Source organism: Phodopus roborovskii, unplaced genomic scaffold, assembly GCF_943737965.1.
Source record: "Phodopus roborovskii unplaced genomic scaffold, PHOROB, whole genome shotgun sequence".
NCBI classification, from domain to species: Eukaryota; Metazoa; Chordata; class Mammalia; order Rodentia; family Cricetidae; genus Phodopus; species Phodopus roborovskii.
This window is the reverse complement of record NW_026126409.1, coordinates 23,693,416-23,718,806: the sequence shown is the minus strand read 5'-3', so window position 1 is coordinate 23,718,806 and position 25,391 is coordinate 23,693,416. Positions and strand designations below refer to the sequence as shown.

At 40.0% G+C, this 25,391-nt stretch overlaps 1 protein-coding gene across 1 annotated transcript in view; it reads left to right on the top strand.

Moving 5' to 3' along the window:
• Positions 1 to 25,391, top strand: part of Unc5d (unc-5 netrin receptor D) — a 494,978-nt gene that overhangs the window by 396,590 nt on the left and 72,997 nt on the right. The window contains exon 8 of the mRNA XM_051182220.1: positions 16,535 to 16,567. Coding sequence (XP_051038177.1) covers positions 16,535 to 16,567 — 33 coding nt within the window. The remainder of the gene's footprint in view (positions 1 to 16,534; positions 16,568 to 25,391) is intronic.

The window sequence follows — 25,391 nt, the reverse complement described above, 5'->3', positions numbered from 1 at the left end:
CATCTGAATCTTTCATGGAAGAGAGTATATACTCAAATAATTCTCATTCACATGAACTAAATTTCATTGATATTCTGTAGTTTTTTAAAAATGAGACTGGGGCCACCCTTGTTCTCAAGAACTTGGTTGCTTCCTTGAAGAGTCCTGCATGATATTTATTCAGCAAAGAAACGTCACAACTGAGTAGGTTAAAGTCACTTGGTATGTGCTAGTGTTTATTTAGGAAAATTAACACTGTGAAGGAAATACTTTGGTTGGATCCATTTCAATATACTCATATGACTGTGTGCTCTTGAAGGCAAGAACATGCTAAGTATTGCATTTGAAGAATAAATATGCATGGTTTGTGCATTGTTTAAAATGGCTAATGCATTGAAATCAACATATTCATACCCACGTTGCCTTTTCTCAGTGATACAATTATCTAGGACCTACACATATCAGAGCCAATGCAAGGGGTGATGATCACAGATAATGTAACCAGAAAATTCAATGTTGACATTTCTGTGCTCTCCACTAAGTGCACACCAGCCATCTACTTCTTCACACACTCAGCAGTAAGTTGGTTAAGGAAATGTGTTTTGGACAACCCTTGAGTACCACCAAATTTTTCTGAATTTGGCTTAAAGGTGTGGCTGCTTCTTCACATTGTGGACATGTTTTTAAAGTGATACAGTTAGAATTAATGATTTCATGTGCCTTCTAAAAGATGATACCTCTATTTGACTTCTGGATGAAATTTAGATAACTATAATAATAAGCTTTCCTATACATCATATATGGGACTTGAAAGATATGATTTTGGACTTAGTTGTCTATGATTTAATCTGAGAGTTATACATGAAAAACATTATGCTTAGCTCTTAATGTAAGAAAGAAATGTTATCTTTTGTATAAATATTGCATGCATTTGTGTCGTGACTCATGCTTATTTACTAGCTGAGGAAGAATACCATTTAAGGCTAAAAGTAATGATTATCACTGCTAGTGAACTGCCAAGAGTAAATTCCACCTTCAAGCTGAGCTGGCACAGTGGTCAATATTCCCCTAATAAATGAAAGCAGGAAGATCACACAGTAAGTTTGTGGGGTCTTAACTATTATAGACCACAGAGGGAGACTCTGACACAAAATACCAAAGATAAAGTAAAATTAAACAAATAAACAAATAATAAATGAAGAGAAAGGGGTAGGTAGGGAAGGGAAGGGAAGACTTGAAGGGAAGGAAATGGGAGTAAGAAAGCAAAAGTTAATTGAAGATTTGAAGGCTGGCAAGCCTGGAAATCTCAGTCACTGTCCCTGTGTTAAGCACGGTGGTTGGCTGACTGCTATAAAACCAATGAGATGTGATGTCCCAGGTCAAAGGCCAAAGGGCAGGAAGAGCTCACACTTCAGTTCAGAAACTGAGAGGGCTATTCTCTATCACTTCTGGTAGGGTCAGCCTTCCTTTTTAGTTTTGTTTTGTTTTTCTTTGTAAGACTTTAACTGATTGGATGAGGACTATTCCTGTTAAAACTTTGTTTCATGTACTTGAATTGGTGTTCAGATTCAAAAGTTACTGTCATCACCAACACTCTCACACAAGTGTCTAGACTAAAGCAGCCCAGATAGCTGGAAACTCAGGACAATTTAATCGAAGTGAACATGACTCATCATACGTATGTATATACTTGGGAATATTTTAAAGATTAGTATTTTATCTCTTGGCTGTCATTCAGACAGTGACTTTGAGTAATTTATTGATTGCACAAACCCTTCCCCTGGATACTGGCAATGTGTATATTTAATCACACAGAGGCAGCTTCCTGATTACCCAATTTGCATCTTGCTATAATGAAAATAAAAATGCCAGAAAGACATAGAGGCTTGCATTCTTCTCAGATTTTGAGGAAGGCACTCTGTTAAATCCCCCAAGAGCTGAAAATGCTAGAAGAGTCTTTCTCCTGACATTCAGTCTCTTCATTCCACTAAGGGTTAACTGTTTCCAGCATCTCATGTCTTCATATGTGTATATTAGGATATCTGAAATATCGGGACTGTAAGGACCACAGTGATCAATATATTTAGAGTAAAAACAAAATGGGGAAGTGAGTGACCTTAGAGGAGAGTAAACTGCCCATCAGTTGGAAAGGGTTAGCTGTTCAGAACAGCAGAACCTATTCTGTTTTGCTAGACAGAGTGAGTACTATTTCACTGTCTTTGTGGGAAGCATCCTAGTTGAATAACATCAATATTACTCCGCAATACTCTTTCATACTGCTCTTGGTGAAATAGCTGAGATCTCAAGGTTGCACCAAGGCAGGTTGGCTTTGATTAAAATAGCATTTGGCAACATCTTTGCAAAACAGCACCCCTGTGGAAGGATCTAAGTCATGTTGCAATGTGGGATTTTCCTTCGTACTAATTTTTTCCCTGTGTGCCAAACATGACCCTGTGTCACCTTCTTTTGGAAGTTTGACAATGACATTGTTCAGCTCTTGGATGACCTTCAAAGATTTGATTTTACTTAGCTTTCAACAATGTATCTGAATCTCCTGTTATCCTGGGGCCTCTGGTTCTCTTCCAGATGGAGCTGCCAGCTCTGAATGATTACTTTAATATTTGGGTATGATTGTGGCTTGGTCACTTGTGTCTGAATCATAGAAACTTAAAGTGATGCTCTCATAGATGGCTACACCTAAATGCTCTCAACAAGATAATAAATGCTCCAAGACTGATGAGAATGGTGCCGGACAGGTTCAGCCAAGTAGAGGTGGATCTATCTATGAAGTCAAATTGCAAACATAAATTGGACATCCAATCCTTTTATGGTTGAAAATTGCCATTTCATGGAAGGGAGAGTTCATCATGGGCACGATTGGCAAGAAAGGGGGACTTGTGTGGCATGGTTTCTGAGCTTAAACAGAACCTTGTGGCTGTCTGACCACCATCCTTTCATTTTTCTCATGAATCACAGCCAGGACTAAGAAACCAGTGTATGCCTTATGGACAGGAACAGAAAGATTAAATGGTGGCCATTTAGATTGATCCTATGGGATTGGAGCCATCTTCTCCCTGGCTTTTGATTCCAGTAAAAAGAAAAGGGGGGGGTGACTTGAGAAGATTAAATGGATCTGCTTCAGAAGAAGGATTAGCCTCTAGATGTGTGGTGTGACTAAAGCTGGAAAAATGCCACTGGGGATGTAAAGAGAGAGGAAAGCTTAGAGGCAGTGCTACCTGAAAACTAATCTGTCCTTCTTGTGAAGGCAGAGCATAGGTCACCTCAGTATTGACAGCTTAGAAAAGGACAATTGGGCTAAATGGTGATTTGTTTTCATTTCTGATAGGCACATTCATGAGGAAAGTTTGAATGGAAGCCACATCAAAAATAATGACATCCCTACAAGAGTGGTTCAAATAAACATTCCAAAGCCCCTGCTAATAATAACATAACCACTTTGTTTATTGAGCCATCCACTTAACAACTTGAGGGAACTCCTGAAAAGGTGTAGTTGTAATCGCATGACAATAATGGGTGCTTTGATAAAAATTTTCTCTGTCCTCATTGTTAGCTATTACAGCAATTACCAGCCCTTCCCTTTATTTCTTAGGGCACTGAATAAAAGACATTTTAACATTTTATTCTAGAATAGCTCAGAGCATCTGAAGCAGCTATAACCTTTTTTAAACCTCCTCTTTTGCCACTGGTTTATATGGCACACCTATTTTTCATATAAGATGCCTCTTTTTTCCCAATGCCAGACTCATCTATTTCTTTCCGTGGGCAAATATTCAAGAATAATAGTGGAACTACAGTTGTTGTTACCTGAACTTAAATAGGCACACTGCATAACTGCTTGGTTCCCACACGAAGTCTCCATAGCAAAGACATGACAATGATATCACCAAGGTAACATCCTACCACAATTTACTCTTAGATGGCCATCAAGTAGCCCACTGCTTACAAATTCTTCCCAATTGGTTTGAAAATTGAAAGTAACAGTCCCGTTCTGTGTACAGTAAAAGGAGCTAGTCTTGGCGGTGGAATGCTAGCCTAGAGCATATGCATGAGGACTTGTACTCCATCCCCTATGCCACGAACAACTAAAATCCCAGAAGTAACTCACATCAACACTGATGACTAGGTGTTCCTTTTGAAGAAGGACTTGGTAGCTTGCCTTCCAGCCTAACTAACAGTTGATTGACAGTTGCCTTTGTGTGTACTGCACAGTGCCTGTGGATATAATGTTGCAGACATGGGAGTCATAAGGATGAATATTTGGACACATGGGCAGTCAGTGGGCAGATTAGTAACAACATCTCCCATATACCCCAGGAAACATTGGGACATCCCATCCCTCATAAGAAGTTAGTATATAGAAAGCTTTCAGGAGACAATGGATCCACACTCAAGGTTCCACTGGGTTTAATTTAAAGCAAAAACACCTGGATCCTCCTGTGTCAGAATGGAGTATTCCTTTAAATCCTACAAAATGAAAACTTGTTTGTTTGTTTGTTTGTTTTTTTCTCTCTCTCTCTTTTTTTTTTTTCTTTCACTTGCGTGCCATATCTGGGGTATAACTGAGCATAAAAATGATAATACATAAATAAAAAAACAAACCATATGCAGTGAATAACCATAGGACTTGCTCCCTTTGTTATCTACCCACTACATACTTTCTATTTTCCCTTTTTAATAAGTAAAAAGATGTAAATTTGTTTTGAAATGTAATCCCCTTTCCAGTAAGGATTGGGCTTCATCCACTGGACTGTAGTTGATGTGTACTTTTAAAGGTCTCTCCCCTCCTCGTTAGCAATCTCTGGAACAATTAAAAGGCCTTTTGTCACCAGGGCATTTTCCATTGGTCACCCGCAGTTTTTTATTTCCCCATGGATCTCTGCTGTCTGTAACATATCCTGGCAGAGTAGTCCAGCTGAAAATTGCATTTCCTGCTTTCTCTTTCTATCTGTTTTCATCTGTTCCTATCCACTCCTCCCAAGAATGTTGTGATGGCTTTTCCCAGTCTCCCACAAGCTTGTCCTGGGATTAGGCTGGGCATGCTTTGTGTTACTTTAGTATGAATGTTTGGAAGTTTCTTTGCCTTGAACAGGTCTTATTAAATTTCTTCCTATCATGAGAAGAACCAAAATTAAACTTGGAATATGAAGAGAATGGACTCTGAAATTAATTTAGGGCAGCTGGAGAGTAAGATGACTGAATTCACAAACCAGGTCATTTACAAAAAATTGACAAAAACAAGAAACTATGACAGTACCTAAAAAAAAAAAAAAAAAAAAATCTAAACAAACACAAACAGTTCTGCAAGGATGCATAATGAGGATATACAATCCTGGCCAAGATTTAAAATGTTTGTCATGGAACCCAGGGGTCGATTGGATATAAGTGGCCTCCCCAACAGGATTTGTCAGAGCCCTGACTCTGACACCAGAGGTGTGGGAAGGTGGGAGGACCAGCTTCTGGTGGTCTGAGGCAGCAAGGAGGGAACTGCCCTAGGGCATCCAGAAGCACAGATAAGAGCCTTCTAAGGTCCTCTGTGATTATGAGTTGAAACCAGTCTTTCTCTTTCCAAATGACTACAAATGGGCCTGAATTTAGGTTTGGGATCAATGAAAGAATGGACCCTCCCTACTAGGTAAACATCCATCCCAAAGTTAAGGGACAGGTTGAGGAGTCCAGGCACTTTGGCCAGATTGCTTGAGCTCTACTTATAATTGAATTCCATGAACAGTACTACTCTGAGCCAGTTTCTTAGTTTTCCTAAGCTTAAATGTGTTAATCTATAAACAGAAATTATTACATTATTAGATGTTGTCTTGATTAGATGCAGCCCCTAGAAGGCATATGCTACCCATATTAAACACTTCATTTATATTAATAGTAAAACAACTGTACCCTGTGTACATAATTTTTAATAAAGGGGGTTTTGTAGCAAGAAAATATACATATATATAATATTCTTCATGTTCTTCAAATGATATCAGTAATGTGAAGTTTTAATTATTTCATTTAAATATTTCCTAATGAATCTGGTTAGCATGTTTCTAATAAAATGAGATGTACTTGTCATTAAAGTATGTGAGAGGATACACATATGTTCTTTACTTAAATCTTTTCTCAGTCACAATTTGGGGATACTGTCAGGTCTGAGAGGTGTTGTTTAGGAGAACCTGTTTAGTTTTGTGGTACTTCTGGCAGCCTCTGAGTGAATGTGTCTCAATTTTCTTACTTTTGGCCAAAGGATGTGTTCCCTCATACAAGATCAGGTGACTCAAAAGGCCACAACCAGTTCTGTGATTTTATGATATTGATAATCTTTAAGCATACTTAAAGATTGGGAGAGAGAAGAAGGCTTGCCACCAACCTGGATGATCTATAGGCAAGAATGACAGTCCCCGCCACACCAGGAGACAGAAGCCCTAGTCTGCAGACTCATCAGAAGCACCTGTCTTCTAACAAGTTGACAGAAAAGAACCTAAAGCAATCCCACATTCATCAACATAAACTCAAAACTCCCTTCTTGTAGGAGGAGGGAATCAAATCGAGCAGCTACATTTGTAAGGCTGCTGAGCTTCAGGGTTGTCCCTGTCCCCAAACAGTCTGGAGCATCTGTGATTTCACATCACAATACCTATAGATTATCATTGGGGGGGGGTTGTTTGTGTATTGTTTTTGTTTGTTTTGTGTTATAGCTGATAGAAGTGTCTTTGAGTAGCTGCTGGTAACCATGGTCCTTTTCTATTAGGGAAGTTTCCAGCATCTAGACTCATCATATGAAGGATCAGTTATATTAATTACAAATTCTAAGTTTATGGTGTAATTAGTTCAAGATTCAATTGCACAAAACTCTTGGTTGAAAATATTCATCTGGACTAAAAAAAGATTTAATAACTGAACTCATAGACTTGTTGGGCTATAAAACAAATGGCAAGAACCCAGTCATGGAGGCAATTTAAAACTGAGCCATCTACTCTGGCACAAAACGTAGTGGCCTCCAGGGTGTGCTAAACAAAGTGAATCAAGATCAAGGACACCTTGTGTCTTGGTTCCATCTTCTCTCCTTAGATTACATATTAAATACATTTGTGTCTTTAAGAGAACTGAGAACAGTGAGCCATGAACTGAGAATTCCAGGATCATGACTAGTTTCCTTTACTCTGACCAGTCATTTTCCCTAGAATGATGATGTCATCACACACACACACACACACACACACACACACACACACACACACACACACAATGAGACACCCATAGTCTCAGGTGTTCAGTGCACAACAATGTTAGTGTTAGATGGAATGGAAAATTACCAATACCACTTAGAAAGATACAATAAATCGTAAATATCCCTGAGCCAGGAGTCAAGAGTCCATTCTGTCAGTTCAGATATTTTGTTAACCAGCTGTGTCCATGAACAAAAATCATAATATTGTAACCTGTAAAACAAGCACCCAGTGATGTTTAAGTTTCATCAAAGCTCTAAAAGTTGAAATCAGTATAATTTTAGATCTTTGATATTGATCTTACATATGAGTGTGTATACAAACACCTATATATAATATGGAAATGAGTAAGATACCATTGAAATTTCAGGATTCAAAATTTTTATATTATTTTGAGAAGTTTAAAATACAGTTAACCATTTGAGAGGCCATCACACAGAGTACAGGACATCTTTTAAATAAGTTGTCCTGTGCCAATGAAAGAGGACACCAGACTCACTTAGCACCCAATTGTGTAATTCAGTTTTCTTCAAATCCTCCTATACACCCATCATTAGAAAGACACCATGTCCTAAGAATGCATAAAATGTGAAAAAGGTGTGGAATTGGCCTTCATACTGCTGTGGTTTCACTGAATTGAAAGGTTTAACATTAAGTCAGTCCACAAATGTTTATAGGGTATTTGTTCCATTCAGTTCCTGTTCTTGGTAACAAACTAAGGATAGCAGTATCTTGGTCTGCAACAGTAAGAGAATTTGTGCCCAACAGGAGGACTGCAGTAGCTTCAAGAACAAGGTAGACTGGTCTTGATGGAACAAACCGGTAGTCCCACCCCTAGGGAAATTGAGGCAAAATGGATGGCTCAGAAAAAAAACAAAAGAGGATGGGAGGGAGGATGTTTGGAACACAGGTCTTCAGATTATAGTTTCTCTTGAGGAAGTTCTCTGTGGACCAGGTCCCACTACCCACATATAGCTAGCACCAGTTATTTTCTAAGTAGCTGATATAAGTCATTATAGTCTTTCACCACTATCTACTCCATTCCAGACTTTCCCTGTCAAAGAACTAAAGGATTACCTTTGACACAGGAAGCAATGACTATAAACCTACATTCAAGCTGAGAGTCCCAGCTTTTATCCAACTTTACTGAGATGAAGATGACAATTAAAAGTTGTTTATATTTACATTATACAGCCTGACTGATACATGATACATGTAGTCACAAAGATGGACATTTCTTTCCAGAACATCCTAATCTAACTGAAATGAAACTTAATTTATCAAGCATCTCCATTAGCCCTTGCCTCATCATTAGCAACATTTTACTCTCTAGTTCTGAGTTTGGCATTTTGAGATTCCACATGTAAATGCAGACATATTTATCTTCCTGTGTCTGGATTATTTCACTTAGCACAGTGTCCTCCAAGTCCTTACATGTTATTGTGAGTAACAGGAACTCTTCTGCAAAGTTTGAACAATATTCTTTATGATAAACTATATATATATATATATATATATATCACATTCTACCAGCTTCCCATTACATTTTCTGTATCAATTTAATAGTGGGCATTTAAGTTGTTTCTGTATCTTTGTTATTGGGGAAAACTCTGAAATGAACATGACAATACAGTTATTGTCTTTTCAATGTGCCAATTTTGTCAGGATGTTGAAAAATACTTAAAATATATGGATATCACATCTGTCTTACATGATCATTTGCTCTGGACATCTTATTCCATTTTTTGGTGATTTGCCTGATTGGTCTTTTGTAGTGCTGAGGATAGAATGCAAGGTGTTTTGCTTGCTAGCCTAGTCCTCCCCTCTGCTGAGCTCTATACCAGCCTGTGTATATGTTTGAATGTGTGCAGGCAATTGTTACAGACAATGCAAGGCTAGCAAGACAAAGCATCCCTGGCCCACACTAGAAAGTTCATCATATGTCTTCCCTGAGAACAGAGGTGGAAACCTGCATTTTGTCACTTTCAACGCAGTTTTGAGCTCAGGGGTTTGTGGAAATTCTGGAAAGGCCTTGCAGCAGCCCTAGAACATAAATATCACCACATAAACAACCCTTAGCACACACTCACTGGGAAAGGAGAGAACACTGGGGAAGCTGATATGTTTCCACAGTCCTGAGGCTATGGACCACCCAGCTTTTTATTCCTGGTGTTTTTCATTGAACGCAGTGATCTTTCGGTTCATTTATTGTTGCTGAGTGACAATATTTCACCCTTTCAATGTCTGATTAGTGTTTGATTGTGTGTATATGTACCATAAAATAGTTACCGCAAGCTGTGGGGAGTAGGGAGTTGCATAGGTGGTCTACATACACCATGTTATAGGTAGAGAGGGAGAAAGGGGTCTGATATTAAATTGGTGATCACCATCAAAAATGTGCTGTGTCAAATAGCTAAAGGAGAGGATTTTTAAGCTTCTTACAACAAAGAAATGATTAGTGTATCCCATAATGGATACTACATAATGCAACGGACATATTAAAACCACATTATACCACATAACTAAGTACAATTATATGTCAGTAAAAATTAAAACCTAGGTTGACATGAAGTCTAGAAATGTGAATGATTTAGCTCAAAATGAAACATATAAACACCACCTGTAATAATAGGCATTAAAGATATTTATTTGTCTTAAATAGAGTATTTGGAATAAAGGAAAGGGAGGAAACTGCACCTCCTAAATGAACACCAATCATGAGCTATAGCAGAGGGCAATGCTGGAGCCATTGTCATCAGATGTGGCATGCATGAGTTGTCTGTGGTGATGCCCTCTGATACCACCTAATGAACATGATGGGATCTGAAACAAATCCTAGGTAGAGGATGTCAACCGAACTGTTTTTCACTTACTGATGTGCACAAGTGGTAAACCAGGTAGGATTATTTTCCACTTGTCCTCAGAATTCCAATAATCAGCCAGATTTATCTGGGAAGTTGTGATTGTCTAGAGTACATCATCTGGAAGCTCCTAGGTGGTTTTGTTCTCTCTGTGTATTTACTGAACATGTACAGATGGTATTTCAAGAGGACAGTAGATATCATAATGTGACATGGGCTAGGAAGGCTAGGGATCTGGCGGGAATTGAGAAGGGAGAGGAAGGCTTTGAGCAGGCTTGTAATAGGGTGAATATGTGGCCCTCCCTGGGTCCCCTCTGACCTATCAGAAAAGAATAACGAGAGCAGGAGTGCATGCATGCTCTCATACACACCACACACACACACACACACACACACACACACACACACACACGGTAAGAAGGATTGTGCCTCCTACTCTTCTAGTCTGCATTTTGCTCACTGAACAGGTTTAGAGAGTACACAAATGCTGATAGCTGCATTTCTGCATTTTTAAACTCCCAGGAGACCAGAATCCTCACCTGTCTAGTCAGTGTCTGTCCAACACTCAGACATCTTATAAAGCAGGCCTCTTGTTTATCTGATTATTTATCTGTAGCGTTTGCATAGGCCATCAGAAAATCCCTGGAACTTCCTGCAGCCTTGGGTAGCATTTAGAGGACATTATACTGGCTGATAATTATTTCTAGCTATGGGGAAAGAGGCAATGAATGAATAAATGAAACACAATGGTAATCAACAACCTAAGCCTCTTTCCCCTCTCTACTTTCAAATAATAAAGTGATTTTTAATCAGCCTCTCTGGGTGATATGTTCTTTTTTGCATTTGTATGCCTGTGGTTATGCTCTCTATATATTTATATATATACATACATACATACATACATACATATCTGTGTGTGTGTATGTGTGTGTATATTAAATCAAGTACCATCCTTGACCACTCTCCACTTAATTCATTGAGGCAGGGTATCTCACTTGAAGCTGAAGCTCATCCCTTAATTAATCTGTCTATTCTGGCTGGCTAATCTGTCTGTAGCTGCCTCCAGGCTTCCTCTCCCACATTCTGGAATTGCAGGTGTGCCATCACACCCACCCAGTATATATGTGGTGCTGGGGATGCAAAATTATGTCCTCACACTTGTTTGGGGTGATTTCCCCAGCTCTCTCAATAGTATTCTTGCTGTGAATCTACTGTTGCAATGCCGCATAAACTCAGTAGACTCATCACCTTCTAGCATGGTACATTCTAGGAACCTGAAAATGACAGGGATTACTGGAATTTAAAAAGCATAAAATCATAACATGCAAAATCATTAGGGTTGGGTATTTTTGGAGTTTTGCTTTGTTTTGTTTTGTTTCTATACTTTCTCTGTGTTTTACTGACTATAACGTAAAATAAACTTTCCAGAACAGGGAATGATATGTGCTAATGAAATAATCACCAGAGATGTCATCGTCTGCATCTCTAAGGCAGGAGGCTTTTCTGGGAGATTGCAATGGGAAGAGGTGTCCCAAAGAGAAGCAATACCATGAACAAAAGCTTAAAATGGAGCTGGGAGTTAGTTAATAGATTTATCCCACAGTTACATGAGTTTAGTTGAGGATCTCTAAGAATGAATTCATATTTGTTGTGGTAGGACCATGAAAGCAGAACAGTTGGCTATGGTCTGAGCAGCAAAGAATCAGGGTCAAATATTGTTTGTGGAGGCTAGAAGTTGTAACCAACAAGGAAACAGCCAGAGTATGGGCAAAAAAAAAAAGACAGATTATTCCACATTTGTGTCAACTGAACAATGTGAGTTTGAAAAACGGCTAAAGTTAAGTTACAATAAAAGAATTAGTATGCATATTGCAGGGACATAAAATGTTTCAAAGAATGAAATCTACAATGAAGGAAATGAAAGTGGTCTTTGGAAATAAAATGAAAGAAAAGAAGGTTACATGTTAACTATGGCTTGGATTGGAGTCTGGGGAAAGAACTACTGTCCTGCATATTGTATTCCTTAGTGGCCCTATGCATCTCAGAGGCCATGCACACTGGGAACAAACCTATATATTCAGTATTTGGAAAAGAGAGACACGGGTGTCATAGAGTCACAGTCCTTGGCATCCAAAGAATTGTGGGGTTGGAGATGGAGTCCCTCTGTCCCTCAAGCCTGCTCTCTCAAGTCTCCAACCTGTGAGCTGCATGAGGATGGCCACATTTGGTTTCCAATAGGGACAATGTGCAAGTGGGTGGCCTTATAAATAGCTTTCGAGAACAATGGATTCCATGGAAATGCTTTGGGAACCTAGATGGAAGAAAGGAAACAAAGACTAAAGTAAGGTAGAAGAGAATGAATCATCACCAAAAGTAAAGTGCTCCCTCCCCTCCCCTTCCATCACCCTTCGCTCCCTCCCCTCCCCTTCCATCTCCTCTCCCTCCCATTTCCTTCCTCTCTGCCCTCCCCACCCTCTCCCCTCCCCCTTCTCATATCCCATCTCTCCCTCCCCTTTCCCTTCTATCTCCCATCCTTCCTTCCCTCTCTTCCCCCCTTTCATCTCATCCCTCTCTTTCCTCCCTTTCATTCAGATACACACCTTTACATACACATATGTATGTGTGTGTGGGGGGATAGGATCACAAAGCCTTATTTACATTACACTAAATAATAATAATAAAGGCATAAAGCAGAACAATAAGCTATGATTTTCCTATGTGAAAATGGTAGTATAACTGGCAATTTCTCTGTATTTTCATGCTACCACATATGTAAGCATATATATACATATATATATGTAATATCATATACATAAAAATAAGAGAAAAACCTAAACATGCATATCTATTTATTCTCTGTGCTGAAATTTTGTCTCCCTTTGTTCCAGTCTATGCTGCTTAGTAAGTAAACAGCAAACATGAATTTCTAAGAGACAACAGTTTAAGACACTGTTATAAATTCCTCTGATTGATTCACATGGAAATAAGGCGGAGTTACAGTTACATCTCAGCTATCTCCTTCCATCCTTTCAGGGCTTAAGGCAGATCTTGAGAAGTGGCTGTGACTTCCCAAAACTACTGCAGACCTGCTACTGGCTCAAAATTACACTATTTCAATGCTTGTCAAATAAAAAAACAGACTTTCTAGGCCTGCCTGTATGCTGCCACCTCACAGCCCCTTAGGGCAGCAGAGACTAACTGGAGTTGACCACACACAGCCTCTGGTCTCTTGCCAGGAAGTAGTAGTAATCACAAAAAACACAAACCTCAATTAATCAGGACCTTTTGGAGTTGGGCCCAGGCATGGGTGTTTAGTCTAAAAACTCCCCCGGTGATTCTAATATGCAGCCAGCATTAAGAACCATGGCCCTAATGGATTAATTTACTAGGGGGCCATTTGAATGTGTCCTTTGGAGAAGGGGAAATTAAAGTGGAGAGGATTTGGCTGACCAAGGCCAAGTTGTTTCATGGCCTTGAGCTTTGTTAGAGAGTGATTATGCAAACAGAATAAAGCAACAGTGTGGAGTGGGCCAAGCCTTCAAAGGTGGAGAGGTGGCTAGATGGCCTTCTCTAGTGTGTGATGCAGAGGGCCCATGTTGAATTCAGTACTTAACTGAGGAAAAAGCTGTGCCCTGGCAGGTTCCTTTTAAGGAATTCTTCTTAAACAAAACACAGCAGAACCCCATTTGGATGCTAATGCCAGGGCACTGATGTCTTTGGGCTCCAGAGCGCTCCAGCTGTTTCCACAAGATGGAAGCTGAAACAGAAGGCAAGCTGGCCAGCAGAACAGTGGCCCTTTGGGGCATTTTACACTGCAACAGGCATCCATTATGAACCGTTTTTGTTCCATGTCATCCATGGCCCCCCTGAAAGCTAAGGATGGTGGATGGAGGCAAAGGGTCCCTAGCAGATTTCTGGACCCCTTTCTTTTCTGCACATCAAGAAACTAAGGTGAACTTAGTTTGATCTCACTGTGGCAGAGACACTGGTTTAACTGACATTCAACTACCCCACCCCACCCCACCCCCAATCAGTACAGTTCCTGACCTGGCATTGTGACCTGTTTCCCAGCAGGAACACAAATAAGCACGATGAGTTTATGGGCTTCTACCCATCATCGTAAGTTAAAATTACTTCATCAACCACTATTTATTGCAGTTATTAAGCCAAACCTGTGCCTACTCTGTGCTTCATGACCCTGTATGTAACCCTGCTTACTCTTGAATACCAGACCTTGAAAGTGTAACTATGCCTACTTCCCTGTAAGAACACTGAGGTCACACCAACAAGATGTGGAACCCTTAAACATCAAGTCCAGTTCAGACCCTGCAATGTATTATTTGTATTGACATGCTCATGGAGGATTTCCATTCAGGTTTCTAAGAGTCTGCATCAGTTTGCACAATGCCATATAGCCAAATAACAGAGCTGGGTCAGAGGGAAATGCACTTGTGTGCACTTGTGGAAGTGTCTGTCTCCAGACCTTAACCCTTGTTTGGTTTCTCAGCCACATTCACTCATATTTCAGGGCTGTTCCCACTAGAATTCCACCGCCTGGTTTTTCTCACAGCTTGGCTATCAGTGAATTTTGCTGAGGCTCCTTCTTGCATCTCACCTGTTTTTTATCAGCATTTCATTTCATTCCCTGGTTTAATCCCCATCCCCATGGTTCAGAAGAGAAAATATGGTTGAGCTTAGGCAGAGTTCTAAACAGATGCCCCCCCCCATCTCTTGTGGCTGTGGCAATGCATCACTTTCAGGTATCTTAGCTCTGGCCTGCCAGCCTCTCGGAGCCTGTACTGAATGCTTGTGGATGCCCTGCAGTAAGCAAACCAGAAGCTCGGCTCAACCCACCAAAGTGGTCTCCTTCTAATTCTTGAGAGTAGTAGCATCTGGACTTCTCAGCTGCCACCTGCTTTCAGGGAAATGTGTCTAGTCTGTGCGGCGAGGGTCATGCAGGTGTTCTTAGAAACCTGAATGGAAATCCTCCATGAGCATGTCAATACAAATAATACATTGTCATACCAGAAACTGTTCCTTTTGAAGACAGCACCTGTGACTTCCTCATTCTCCCCTACTATTAAATGATCCATCTACAGGAGGGTGGTTTGCATACTACTTGTAAAATCTACTTTTGTTACAGGTCAGACAGCTAAACAAGCAAAGGCCTTATTCAAAGCATACTGCATTTATGTACTATAAGAGCTTTTGTCAAGATCAATATGAAATTCAGAAGTAGGTTTAGTTGGCAGAAATTCCTAGGCAAACTGACCACAGCAGCCTATCTGCCTGGGAGAGGTTACTATGCAGTCAGTCAGATAATGTTTATGAAGTTCTAAAGTGTGTAGTGTGCTGGGTTTGACTCTGTTAAAATCATAACCCACAATGAAAGCCTTCCTCTGTATGGCCATCTTCAGGTTCATAGTGAGGCAGTGTACAGAAGGTAGCTTCTAAAGGCTCCTGCACTGGGGCTTGGTGAATGATCATCAATGACCTTGACCTATGTAATCTGTGTCTAAACCCCCATGAGGGACAGACACCCCCCCCCATGAATGCAGAAGGCTCTGCAAAATATTGAATCCTGGCATCTTTACCTGGCATCTGGAAAATGCTCATATCTGCCTTCTACAGTGGGATAGCCTAAGGTGGGACCAAGAACAGGAGGAAAGGCAGACCCTGAGCAAAACAAAGTAAGCCACAGGCACCAAAGTCAGGTGAGATTCAGAATTAGATGCTGGTGAGAGGCAGGACCAGACAGTACTTGAGGGACAGAGAGCCTTTAGGAGAACTGTGACAAATGCCTCAGCTGAGTCTGACATCTGAGGTCCAGATGAATGCCTTTTCCTTTCACTGCCACATCCCATCAGTTTGCTGCATATACAATGACACTGTCTTCACTGAGAGAAATGACACACATCTAAATAGATTAAAAGTGAGGAAACAAAAACCCAATCCAAAATGCTCACACCACCATACCCATAGCTCCAGGGAGCGGCTCAACAGGCAGTTTGGAAGTTTACACACAGACCATGATTACTGCAAACCAATGCAGGGTTCCTTTAAATATTTATTCCCTGGTTCATTTTTCTGTCTTCATGTATAGTGAAATGGCATCTCTTACCCGAGCAGGCTGCTCACTGGGCATTAAAAAGAGCAGGCAGCAAGTTCCTTGCACTTATCATGCAGATAAGAATCGAGCAGAAGAAACAGAGAAAAATATACTAGCATACTGGAGAGAAAATAGATTCTTAAATAAAATAATCATCATATGGAAATACTTCAAAATAAAAATAAAAATTAGAATGCAAAAGAAAAATGTGGGCCCCATAATCCATACTGCCTGGAAATTGAAAAAAATGTATCATTTATAGAGGTCCATACAAAGTAATACAGGGAATATATCTGCGCCATGTAAATTTATTAAATGCAACTTTCTCTTTTTCTTTCTTTTAGATAAAAAACCTCTTCATGAAATAAAACCCCAAAGTAAGTTATTTTTCCTCTTGTGAATATAATTTATTCTCATATTTGCTGCCTTACTGTTGTATTTGTTCAGGAGCCAAGCAGAAGTGAAGTCCTCTGACAGACCCAGGGCTTTCGGGGCCTCTCCTCATTGAGTTTGGAGCCGCATATCAGAGGTTTAAATCAAAAAGAAATATGCACACCCTTCCCCTCCCGCAAAGCAAAAGTAAATCTCTCTTCTTGATTCTTTCTGCCTATAAGTCCATTTCTCTGCAAATGTCATCTAGGATTCTTATTTCTGGAGAGATTTATAGCATTAAAATTAATAAATATTCGTCAGTACACACATGCATGAAAGCAGCCTTGTGGGCAAGCGCCTGGCTCCTGGCCCCTCCAGGAAGAGGCAGGAGAAGAAGTGTTTGGGAGATTGCCAACCCTGAGTCTCACCTGCTGCGGCATCCATGGTAACTAAATAGATTAGGAGCCAGCAAGCCCCAGTGAAATAAATCCAAGCTGAGTGTTGGTGTTACCTTCAGTTCCCTAGGTACAGGCTTGCTTCCTTGAGAGGCCTTTGAATTGTTTCTGTTTTGCATCAATGGGATTTAGAGAATGGAGCAAGGCTTAAATGGTTGGAAGCTTGGCATTTGACCCCTGGGCTCTCAGCTTTGACTGCAATTAGGATAACCTGGAGGCCTTTTTAAACTTGGGAGTTGGGGTGGGGGGGGCGCTAGGGATTAGAACCCAGAAATTTTTATTTTTCGGTGCTTCCCAAGTGATTCCAGTCAGGTTGCCAACCATAGTCTTACATTTTTTGGGGTGAGAGACCAAAGGGGTTAGAATCTTGGAGTTTGATGGGAGCTTGATAAGTATCCTACTAACAAAAAATCAAGTGAGTTACAATCTATAATGGGGGATACTCCTGGGATTGACATGTTATAGTGTTAAGTCATTGCATGGACTCAGAGATAAGTAGAGCATACTAAGGAATGTCAAGCTATGAGGCAAGAACTGTAGAGCCCACATCAAGAGCAGAATAAGACTGTTGTCCAGCTGCTTTTGAATGGAATGTTTGGAAAACCTGTGTGCATCCAGTTTCTCTCATTTAGTACAAGATGAATGACTTCTGATCATTTAAATCTACAATAGCAGGATCCAAGGCTCTTAGGAGAGTTAACAGCTTTTATTTGCTAATTTCATTGGGAAAACAAAAAAACAAACAAACAAACAAAAAAACAATCAAGACCTTAGAGGATAGACAGAAATAGGTACCCAATGGTGGGCATTGAAAGGCATGAGAGTAAAATCCAGGCACTTTGTCCCTGTCCCACTTTATTGCTACAGGCACCATGCAATACATAGAGGCCACCAACTTACAATGTGAGAGTTCTGCAAAACAGAAATTTCCTTCTTGGTGTCTTTATCTGCTGCTGCCAGCTACATGTAAAGGAACCATAGATGGCCTACTTCTGGCTCCATGCATACTTGCTTTTGAATACTAAGTGGGAAGGAACTCAGCATTGTGTGTGGGGGGGGAGTGTTGGCATGAGCATGTGTTGAGGGAAGAAAACTTGGCTTTTAATGTGCAGCCCATGCTTATGTCCCAACTCTCAGGGTGGTAGCTGGGATAGCTGGACTCCCTTCGTCCACTTCAACTCATATGCATGCTCCTGCCCCCCAATTTGGGTGTAGAGTATGACAAGATCGCGGGTGTCTATGTGTTAACCAACATAAGGATTATTTATAAATGCATGTGTGTTTTTAAAAATTAATTTCATGCTTAGTTTGTGAGTCCTGCGCCTTTCTAATTTGGTTACATCTGTACTTTCAGCCATAAACCCCACAGAAGCTATTCCTTGTCTGTAGGGACTCCTGAATTCATTTTTGCTTGGGGTTCTTGCTCCTAAGCACCATGCTTAATTGCTGGATACTGCAGCAGAATCGCTTAAGCTGTTTTAATTTGTGATTTCCCTAAAAATAAAACCGTACCAAAATCAATGTGATTGCAAAAAGCTCCCAGAGGAATCAAGTCAGGGTTCTGTGAGCTGCATGGTTAGAAGTGCATTACACAAATTCAGGCTACTCGTTCACAGAAAGTGGGGCTGGGTTTAAGACTACATGAATCATCACTGATGCAAAATCAAAGTCAATTATGAAGATAATTGAGAAACAACCTGTTCCTATATATAGCAGTACACATCATCTTCCACAAGTCCTGGTGGGTAGACTACAGCACTCAGACTCAGTTTTCTAACACTGCTCTCTAGAACAGACACGCAAAGGAGATAGCTTCGAGTTGCAGGGAGGTACAAAAGGAAAGTGAAGTCTTAAGATATGTGTTGGCAAATCATAATGACAAACTGGGGAAAATATGCGTACTGCATAGCTCATGAAAGCACTTATTGTAAATGAGATAATTTAATCAATTACGTTTCCTAATGTACTAAACCGAATGTTTCATTTTCTGCTTCTGCACATCTTAAATTATCTTCAGGTGCTTTATGAGATTTAATCATAGTTAATAGAAACTTCATTACCATCAAATGTGCTTTCAATAAATGTTGTGTAACAATGTCAGGAGGTGCAGTAAAATATAGTAGGTTCTGAATGGCAAGCATGAACCCCCAGAGTCAAACTGGAAAATGGTTGCATTCTGACAGTGAGACTCCATGGAGGCTCGGATAATGGGGTTTTCTGAATGGCTAGAAACTCTTGAGGGGGTTGCTGGATCAGGGATTTCACCACAGAAGTTCACTGACAGGATGCAGCATACCCTAGAAAATGGTCGTGTGCTCTCATCTCTTTTCAGCATCCTTCTACACAGATGTTCTGAAGAGATACAGCTCAGGGGTTAAGAGCACTGTCCCTTTTTTCCAGAGGACCCAGGTTCTGGTCCCAGCATCCACATGGTAGCTCACACCCACCTGTAACTCTCTCTCCCAGACATCTAAGGCCATCTTGTGGCCTCTGCAGGCACTGCATATAAATGGTACACAGACATATATGCAAGGAAATACTCACACAGGTAAAATAAACATAAGTGAATCTTAAGAAAGAGAAGAAGGAAAGAAGAAAGGGAATGAGAGAAAGAAAGAACTGAATGATTTCTAGGAATAAAATTAATGGTTCCAGCTGCCTCAGAGACTATCTCCAAGGAATCTTAGTTCCAACTTCAAAATTCAATTTATCCTTCTCTGCTTGAACATCTGGTCTGTCCCTCCTGTTATCTTTAGTAAACTGTTTCAGTAAACAGCTTACCAGCAGGTCAATGGTCTGTGTCAGAAACTTAGGGTCTGTCTTGCTCACCAACTGTTTCCTTCACTATATCCAACAAACCATTCCTGTTTGCCTCTTCTGTGCTCAAACAAATCTCCTGTTCATTGTCTCCCCTCCATTTCTACTCAGTCATTTCCATCTGTCCACACAACAGTTCCTTATGAGTCCTCACTGTGTGCTAAGATAAGTTCTTGTGAGTGGAGAATGTGCCCTAAGCACAGCAGTTTATAGTTCACAGCTTGATGAAGAAAGATGGAATGAACATGAGTGGCAGAAAATGCATTGAGTGCTTGGCAATGATGTGGCATGTTATGAAGAAAAATAAAGTAGGGTGAGGACCTGGGGCAGGCTTTGGAAGAAGTTTACTTTTTGAATAAAGTATTCAGATAAAGAATAATAAAGCTACGTTTCAGGGAATACTGAATCATCAAGGCAGCACAGGTCTGGGGTTCCTGGGGGTGAGTACTCACATCACTGGACCAGCAGAAGGTGAAGGCTCTGAGGTGAGAACGTGCTTCCTGGCTCTAGGGGAGACATACAAAGGCAAGGTTATACACAGAAAAGTTACAAGAAGGGTAGTAGTATTAGTTAAGGCCACAGAAGTGAGGTGAGAGGGAAAACTCCATTGCATCATAGGCCATCATAATGACATTGACCTTGACTCCAAAGGAAGTGGAAAGCCATGGAGGGTTTTTATTCTGCAAAGAGATATGGCCTAATATTTTCAAAGATACACTGTGACTACAGTGTCAGGTGTAAACCCATAAGGAACCACAGCAGAAGCAAGGACATTTGCTACAATTATCCATTACAATAGTAATCTTTACTATGGCTATACTGTTAGAATAATTTAGGTTCAAGATGATCATAGCTTCTGATGGATGGACAGATTGGTGTGAAAAAAAAAGAAAAGATGTTTTGGGTGATTCCAAATTGGGACTATGCATAGGAAGGATAGGGTTGCCATTACTAATATTGAGAAAACTTGATGAATAATTTTGAAAGGAGAGCACAGACTTGAGCTTGAGAGTCCTTTAAGTGCAAAATGGAAATTGGATTAGGATGCTGAATACTCATGAGTACCTATAGGGCAAAGAAATATCCTGGCTGGTGGTACGTATTTGGGACTTGTCGATGCCAAGATGATATTTAAAGGCAGCAGGTAGATTGAGGTTAATGTATTAAGAATATGAATAAAGAAGAGCTGAGGGTCAGTCCTGGGAGGGCTGCAATACTTGGATGTAAGGGAGGTCAGAGTCACTGCAGAGAAGAAAATGTAAATCCACAGTAGAAGAGAAGATCAAAAGGAAAAGACAGTACTCCCAGAGTTCTGAGCAGTATGATTGCATAAAGGTGCATATATACTGACGACAGGAAAGTAGAGGCAAAACTGTCTGAGAGACAAAGGGAACAAGTAGTAAGGAGGGGGAGAGAAGTGGGTCATGATGGAGGTGTGTTCAAAGTAGCCTATATATCTGCTTGAAAGTGGCCTTATAAAACCCCAAATAATATAAATACAAAAGCCAGGGTTGTGGGTGACAAAGTCAAAGCAGTGTTCCTAGCAGAGATGTTCAGTCATCTTCCCATACCTAATGTTTCCTTAAGTCAGCTTGGCTGAGCTTTTTGGAGCTTATGTTCTTAGCAGATCTCCTGACTGTTGAAGCCTCTTCGGGAGCTCACTAGCAATCCCTGAAGCCCAGCAGTTTCTTTTGACCAGCAACAATCTGCTATTTAGTTTCCTGGCTCACAGCATGGCCCTACTCCACCAAAGTTATTTGGGCTTATTGGTGCCTTATATTTCTATCATTTGTACCTAAGAACTTTTCCTCCTCCTAACTCTTAATGTGCTTAATTGATCTTCCCTTAATTTGCAGCCTAAGCATCACTTCTATAAGACCTGTAATCCCCCTGCCACAAGGTCTGGGTTAGTTAATCCTATAATCCAGAATTTAACTATTTCCCCCTATTTACCCTTTTCTATTGTATTTTCATTAAACTTAATGCTGTCCCACATCCCATAATATATCTGGTATTTAAAATACACTTTATGTTTCATTCTGGGTATTGTTTTTGTCCAATCCACCCCAGTTTTTCTTTTTAAATGAAGATATATATTTTACTTTGTTTATATTTTTGTTCAAGGCACCCAAGGTTTTCTTTTTAACTTGAAAGTTAAAATTTTAAAGTAATATTACTTTAAAATATATTTTTATTTGTTCATTGGAATTTTCATACATCTATACAGTGTATCTTGATCATATCTATCCCAGCGAGTTCTGCCCAAATACTCATGGTTATGGGACAACACATTGGGTCATGGGCAACCTAACAGCAGCCACATTCTCAAAGGGGAATGGGTATCACTCCCTCAGACGTCATCAAATGCAATAGCCCACTGAGTGTGGGACCTCAGGGACCCTCTCCAACCCATGCTGGAATTTTGATTGGTTTGATCTTAGGCAGGTCTTGTGCAGGTAAGCACAGCTGCTGTGGGTTGATGTTTGCAAAACCATGTGGTACCCAGAAGTCATCATTTCATAGCTCTCCATCCTATCCGCCAGCTCTTAACGTTTTTCTAGCCTTTCTTCAGCCATGTTCCTGAGCCTTGGATAGGGGGAGATTGATGTATATTGTTCATCAACAGCTTGGCCATTTGAATTGTTATGAGTCTCTATATTGATGGCAACTCACTACAGATAAAAATAAAAAAAAAAAAAAAGTTTCCCTGATTGTACTTGAAAGCAACACAAATCTAACGGTTGCAAGCATAAATATTTAGAAGGAAGTTTGTCAGCATGATCGTTTATCAAAACAACGATTATAGATTCCCTCCTGTGGCCGAGGGCTTTCTCGATCATGAGGTTTTTACCAGGTTTACAGTAACGGGCCCAGAATCCCTCCTCTAGTGGACCTTTTGTCCAATTGGAAAGCAGTTACTTACCCTCATTACCATTATGCCACTGTTAAACCACTGGGCCTATATTGTCTGGGAGGTAAGGGTCTAATGATGAATATGACCGTTGATGTTTCTTTCCCCACAGCGGCCTACACAGAACTTTCTGGATCTTTGTAAGTGAGCAATCACAGAGAAAGTTTCCTAATCAATCAAGGCTAATTTCTTCATATTCTGTATTCAAAGTAAATGGTGTCTTCAGCAATAGGGTTTTACTATCTAGTTATAGTAGGCAAGCAAGAATAATAATAGTTTGTGTTATGTTGGGTGCCCATGGAGTCTTCCTGACAACTAGCAAGTATCCTATCATGGGGACTGAGATTTTCATTTAAAAACCCATGTTTTCTGTGAGCAGCACACTCAAGCAGGGGACTTTTATACAAACACACACAGACACAAACATATATACACACATATCCATAGTATTTTAATTCACACACTAGTTGATTTACATAAGGTTTCTTCAGATATCCTTAGTTTGGGCTTAATACATGGCCATTCTGCCTTGGGCTATACACATGAATAACATTTTCAAGTGACAGAATTGTCTTTGGCTCATTCCTTTAAATTCTAACAGATTTCTAGGTCCTTCTAAGCTAGCATGAGGCTGGTAGCATTGGTACTATTCTTCCAGCTCCACTCCAAAACATTTTCTCCCTTATTTGTCCATCATTTTTCTTCATCCCGTGCTGATTATTTTCAATTACGTAAGTACAGCACTTTCCACAAATTGCATGATTTGCTTTGTCCTTCACAATCATTCTTCCTCTAAATCAATTCAGCACATATATGTGTACAACATTTGTAATTTTCTTAGCATTTCCAACTTTTTTTTTTTTTTTTTTTTTTTTTTTTTTACTGTCTGATTTCTGGGAAAGTGTATGCTTTTTCTTACTACTATTTTCAGTGATTTTACTGGCTCTATCCTTAATGGAAATAATGGGATTTGTTCATTAAAAGCCCCTGAACCAAACAAAGACACAAACAACAGGTGGTAGACTGGTGTGTTCTTTAGGATCAGTGTAGCACCAGTGTACTCACCAAAACAGTGAATCCACAATCACTCTCTCCCCAGTGCACTGAAATTTATAGATTTCATGTCTTCAATGGTCAGAAGAGTAAAGTAGCTAAGGTGAAGAAATGTTCTCAAAGGCTAAAAGTTCAAATTCCATTCTTTAGCTCTTTTACCTTGTGTCTCTCCCATTAGTACTTTTGCAGATCAAAGATAGAATTACTAGTTATAATACAGACCCTTTACTTAAACCTGAATTTTGGATAAACACCCAATAAATGATTTCTAGTGTAACTAAATTAGAGATAAACACTACATGGAAAATACTTAGGCTAATATTGCTAAATATTGAACTGAAAATGTAGATTTCTTTTGTATGTTTTGAGGCAGGTTCTAAAGTTATAGTCCTGTTTGGCCTAGAACTTACTATATAGAGCAGACTGTCCTTAAACTCACAGAAATCAATCTGCCTCAGCCTCCTGGGTGTCAGGATTGAAGACATGCACCAGTACTCCCAGCTAGTTCTATACTTTTTTTTTTTTATTCATTACATCTAGCATACATACTAAAAAGAAAATTGACACATACATAAATGGCCCACAAATTATATGGCTTTTATTGCCAGTCTCAGAAGACCAAGTAGGATTGAAGCATGCATTATAAAATAAGATCTTTCTTTAAGAATGAAAAGTATGAGTAGGAACTCTAGAGATTTGCTGAGAGTATGGTGCACTTTGATGAGAAGTAGGTGAAAGGAGTTGCTGTACAGGTTGGGGCAGAGCACTGCAGGGCATCCACCTGGGGTTAGATTTGCTACATAAAAGACAGCAATTGGAAGGTCTGTGAGTGGTGATGCCTGAAGAGTACTTTAAATTTCCATGTGATCAAAGACTAGGACAGGAGTGGGGAATACCAGGCAGATGGGGTTGTGCAATGTAGGCATTAGAAGAGATGCCTTTCATTGAAAATAAATAATAACATTCAGTACAGAATCTCAGAGACCTGTGTGAGGAAGGGAATGAGTAAGAAAAGAGTGAGTGAACAAAAACAACATGAAAGATGATTTTTATAACTTAAGACTGGTCACTGGTGGTATCATTACTGGAAAAAGAGAATTCATGAGAAGAACATGTCCAAGGAAATGAGAATGACAAATCCTTTATTCAGATGACATATGTGAGAGATCAGTGCAAGTGAAGGTAACTGTGTCCAGCAAACAGGAAGAAGACATGGGTGGAGGTCTTCAGAGAAGATTGACGATGTTTGCCCTAGACTGGATGGGACCATGGAGTAGTTGGCACTGTCTGTATGTGAGCCATTGTCCAATTATAGAGACTGGAAAGTTAAAGAGGACCAATAATGGAACTTTATAGCCTGGAACTCAGAGAATACAGGTTCTTTACTAACTACCAAGTGAGGAACAGGTCTGTAAGGGGCCTTAAATGGTTTTGTCTCTCTGCAGAGACATGGTAAAGGCAGAGACCCTCACTGCTGATGAAATAGTAGGTGAACTTCAAAGTGGAATGTGGTTTTGGGTGGGGACAGACATGAAAAGTGTAAAAGAAAATAGTGTGATAAGGCTGAGGGACTTGGTTTGAAAAGTTAGCACA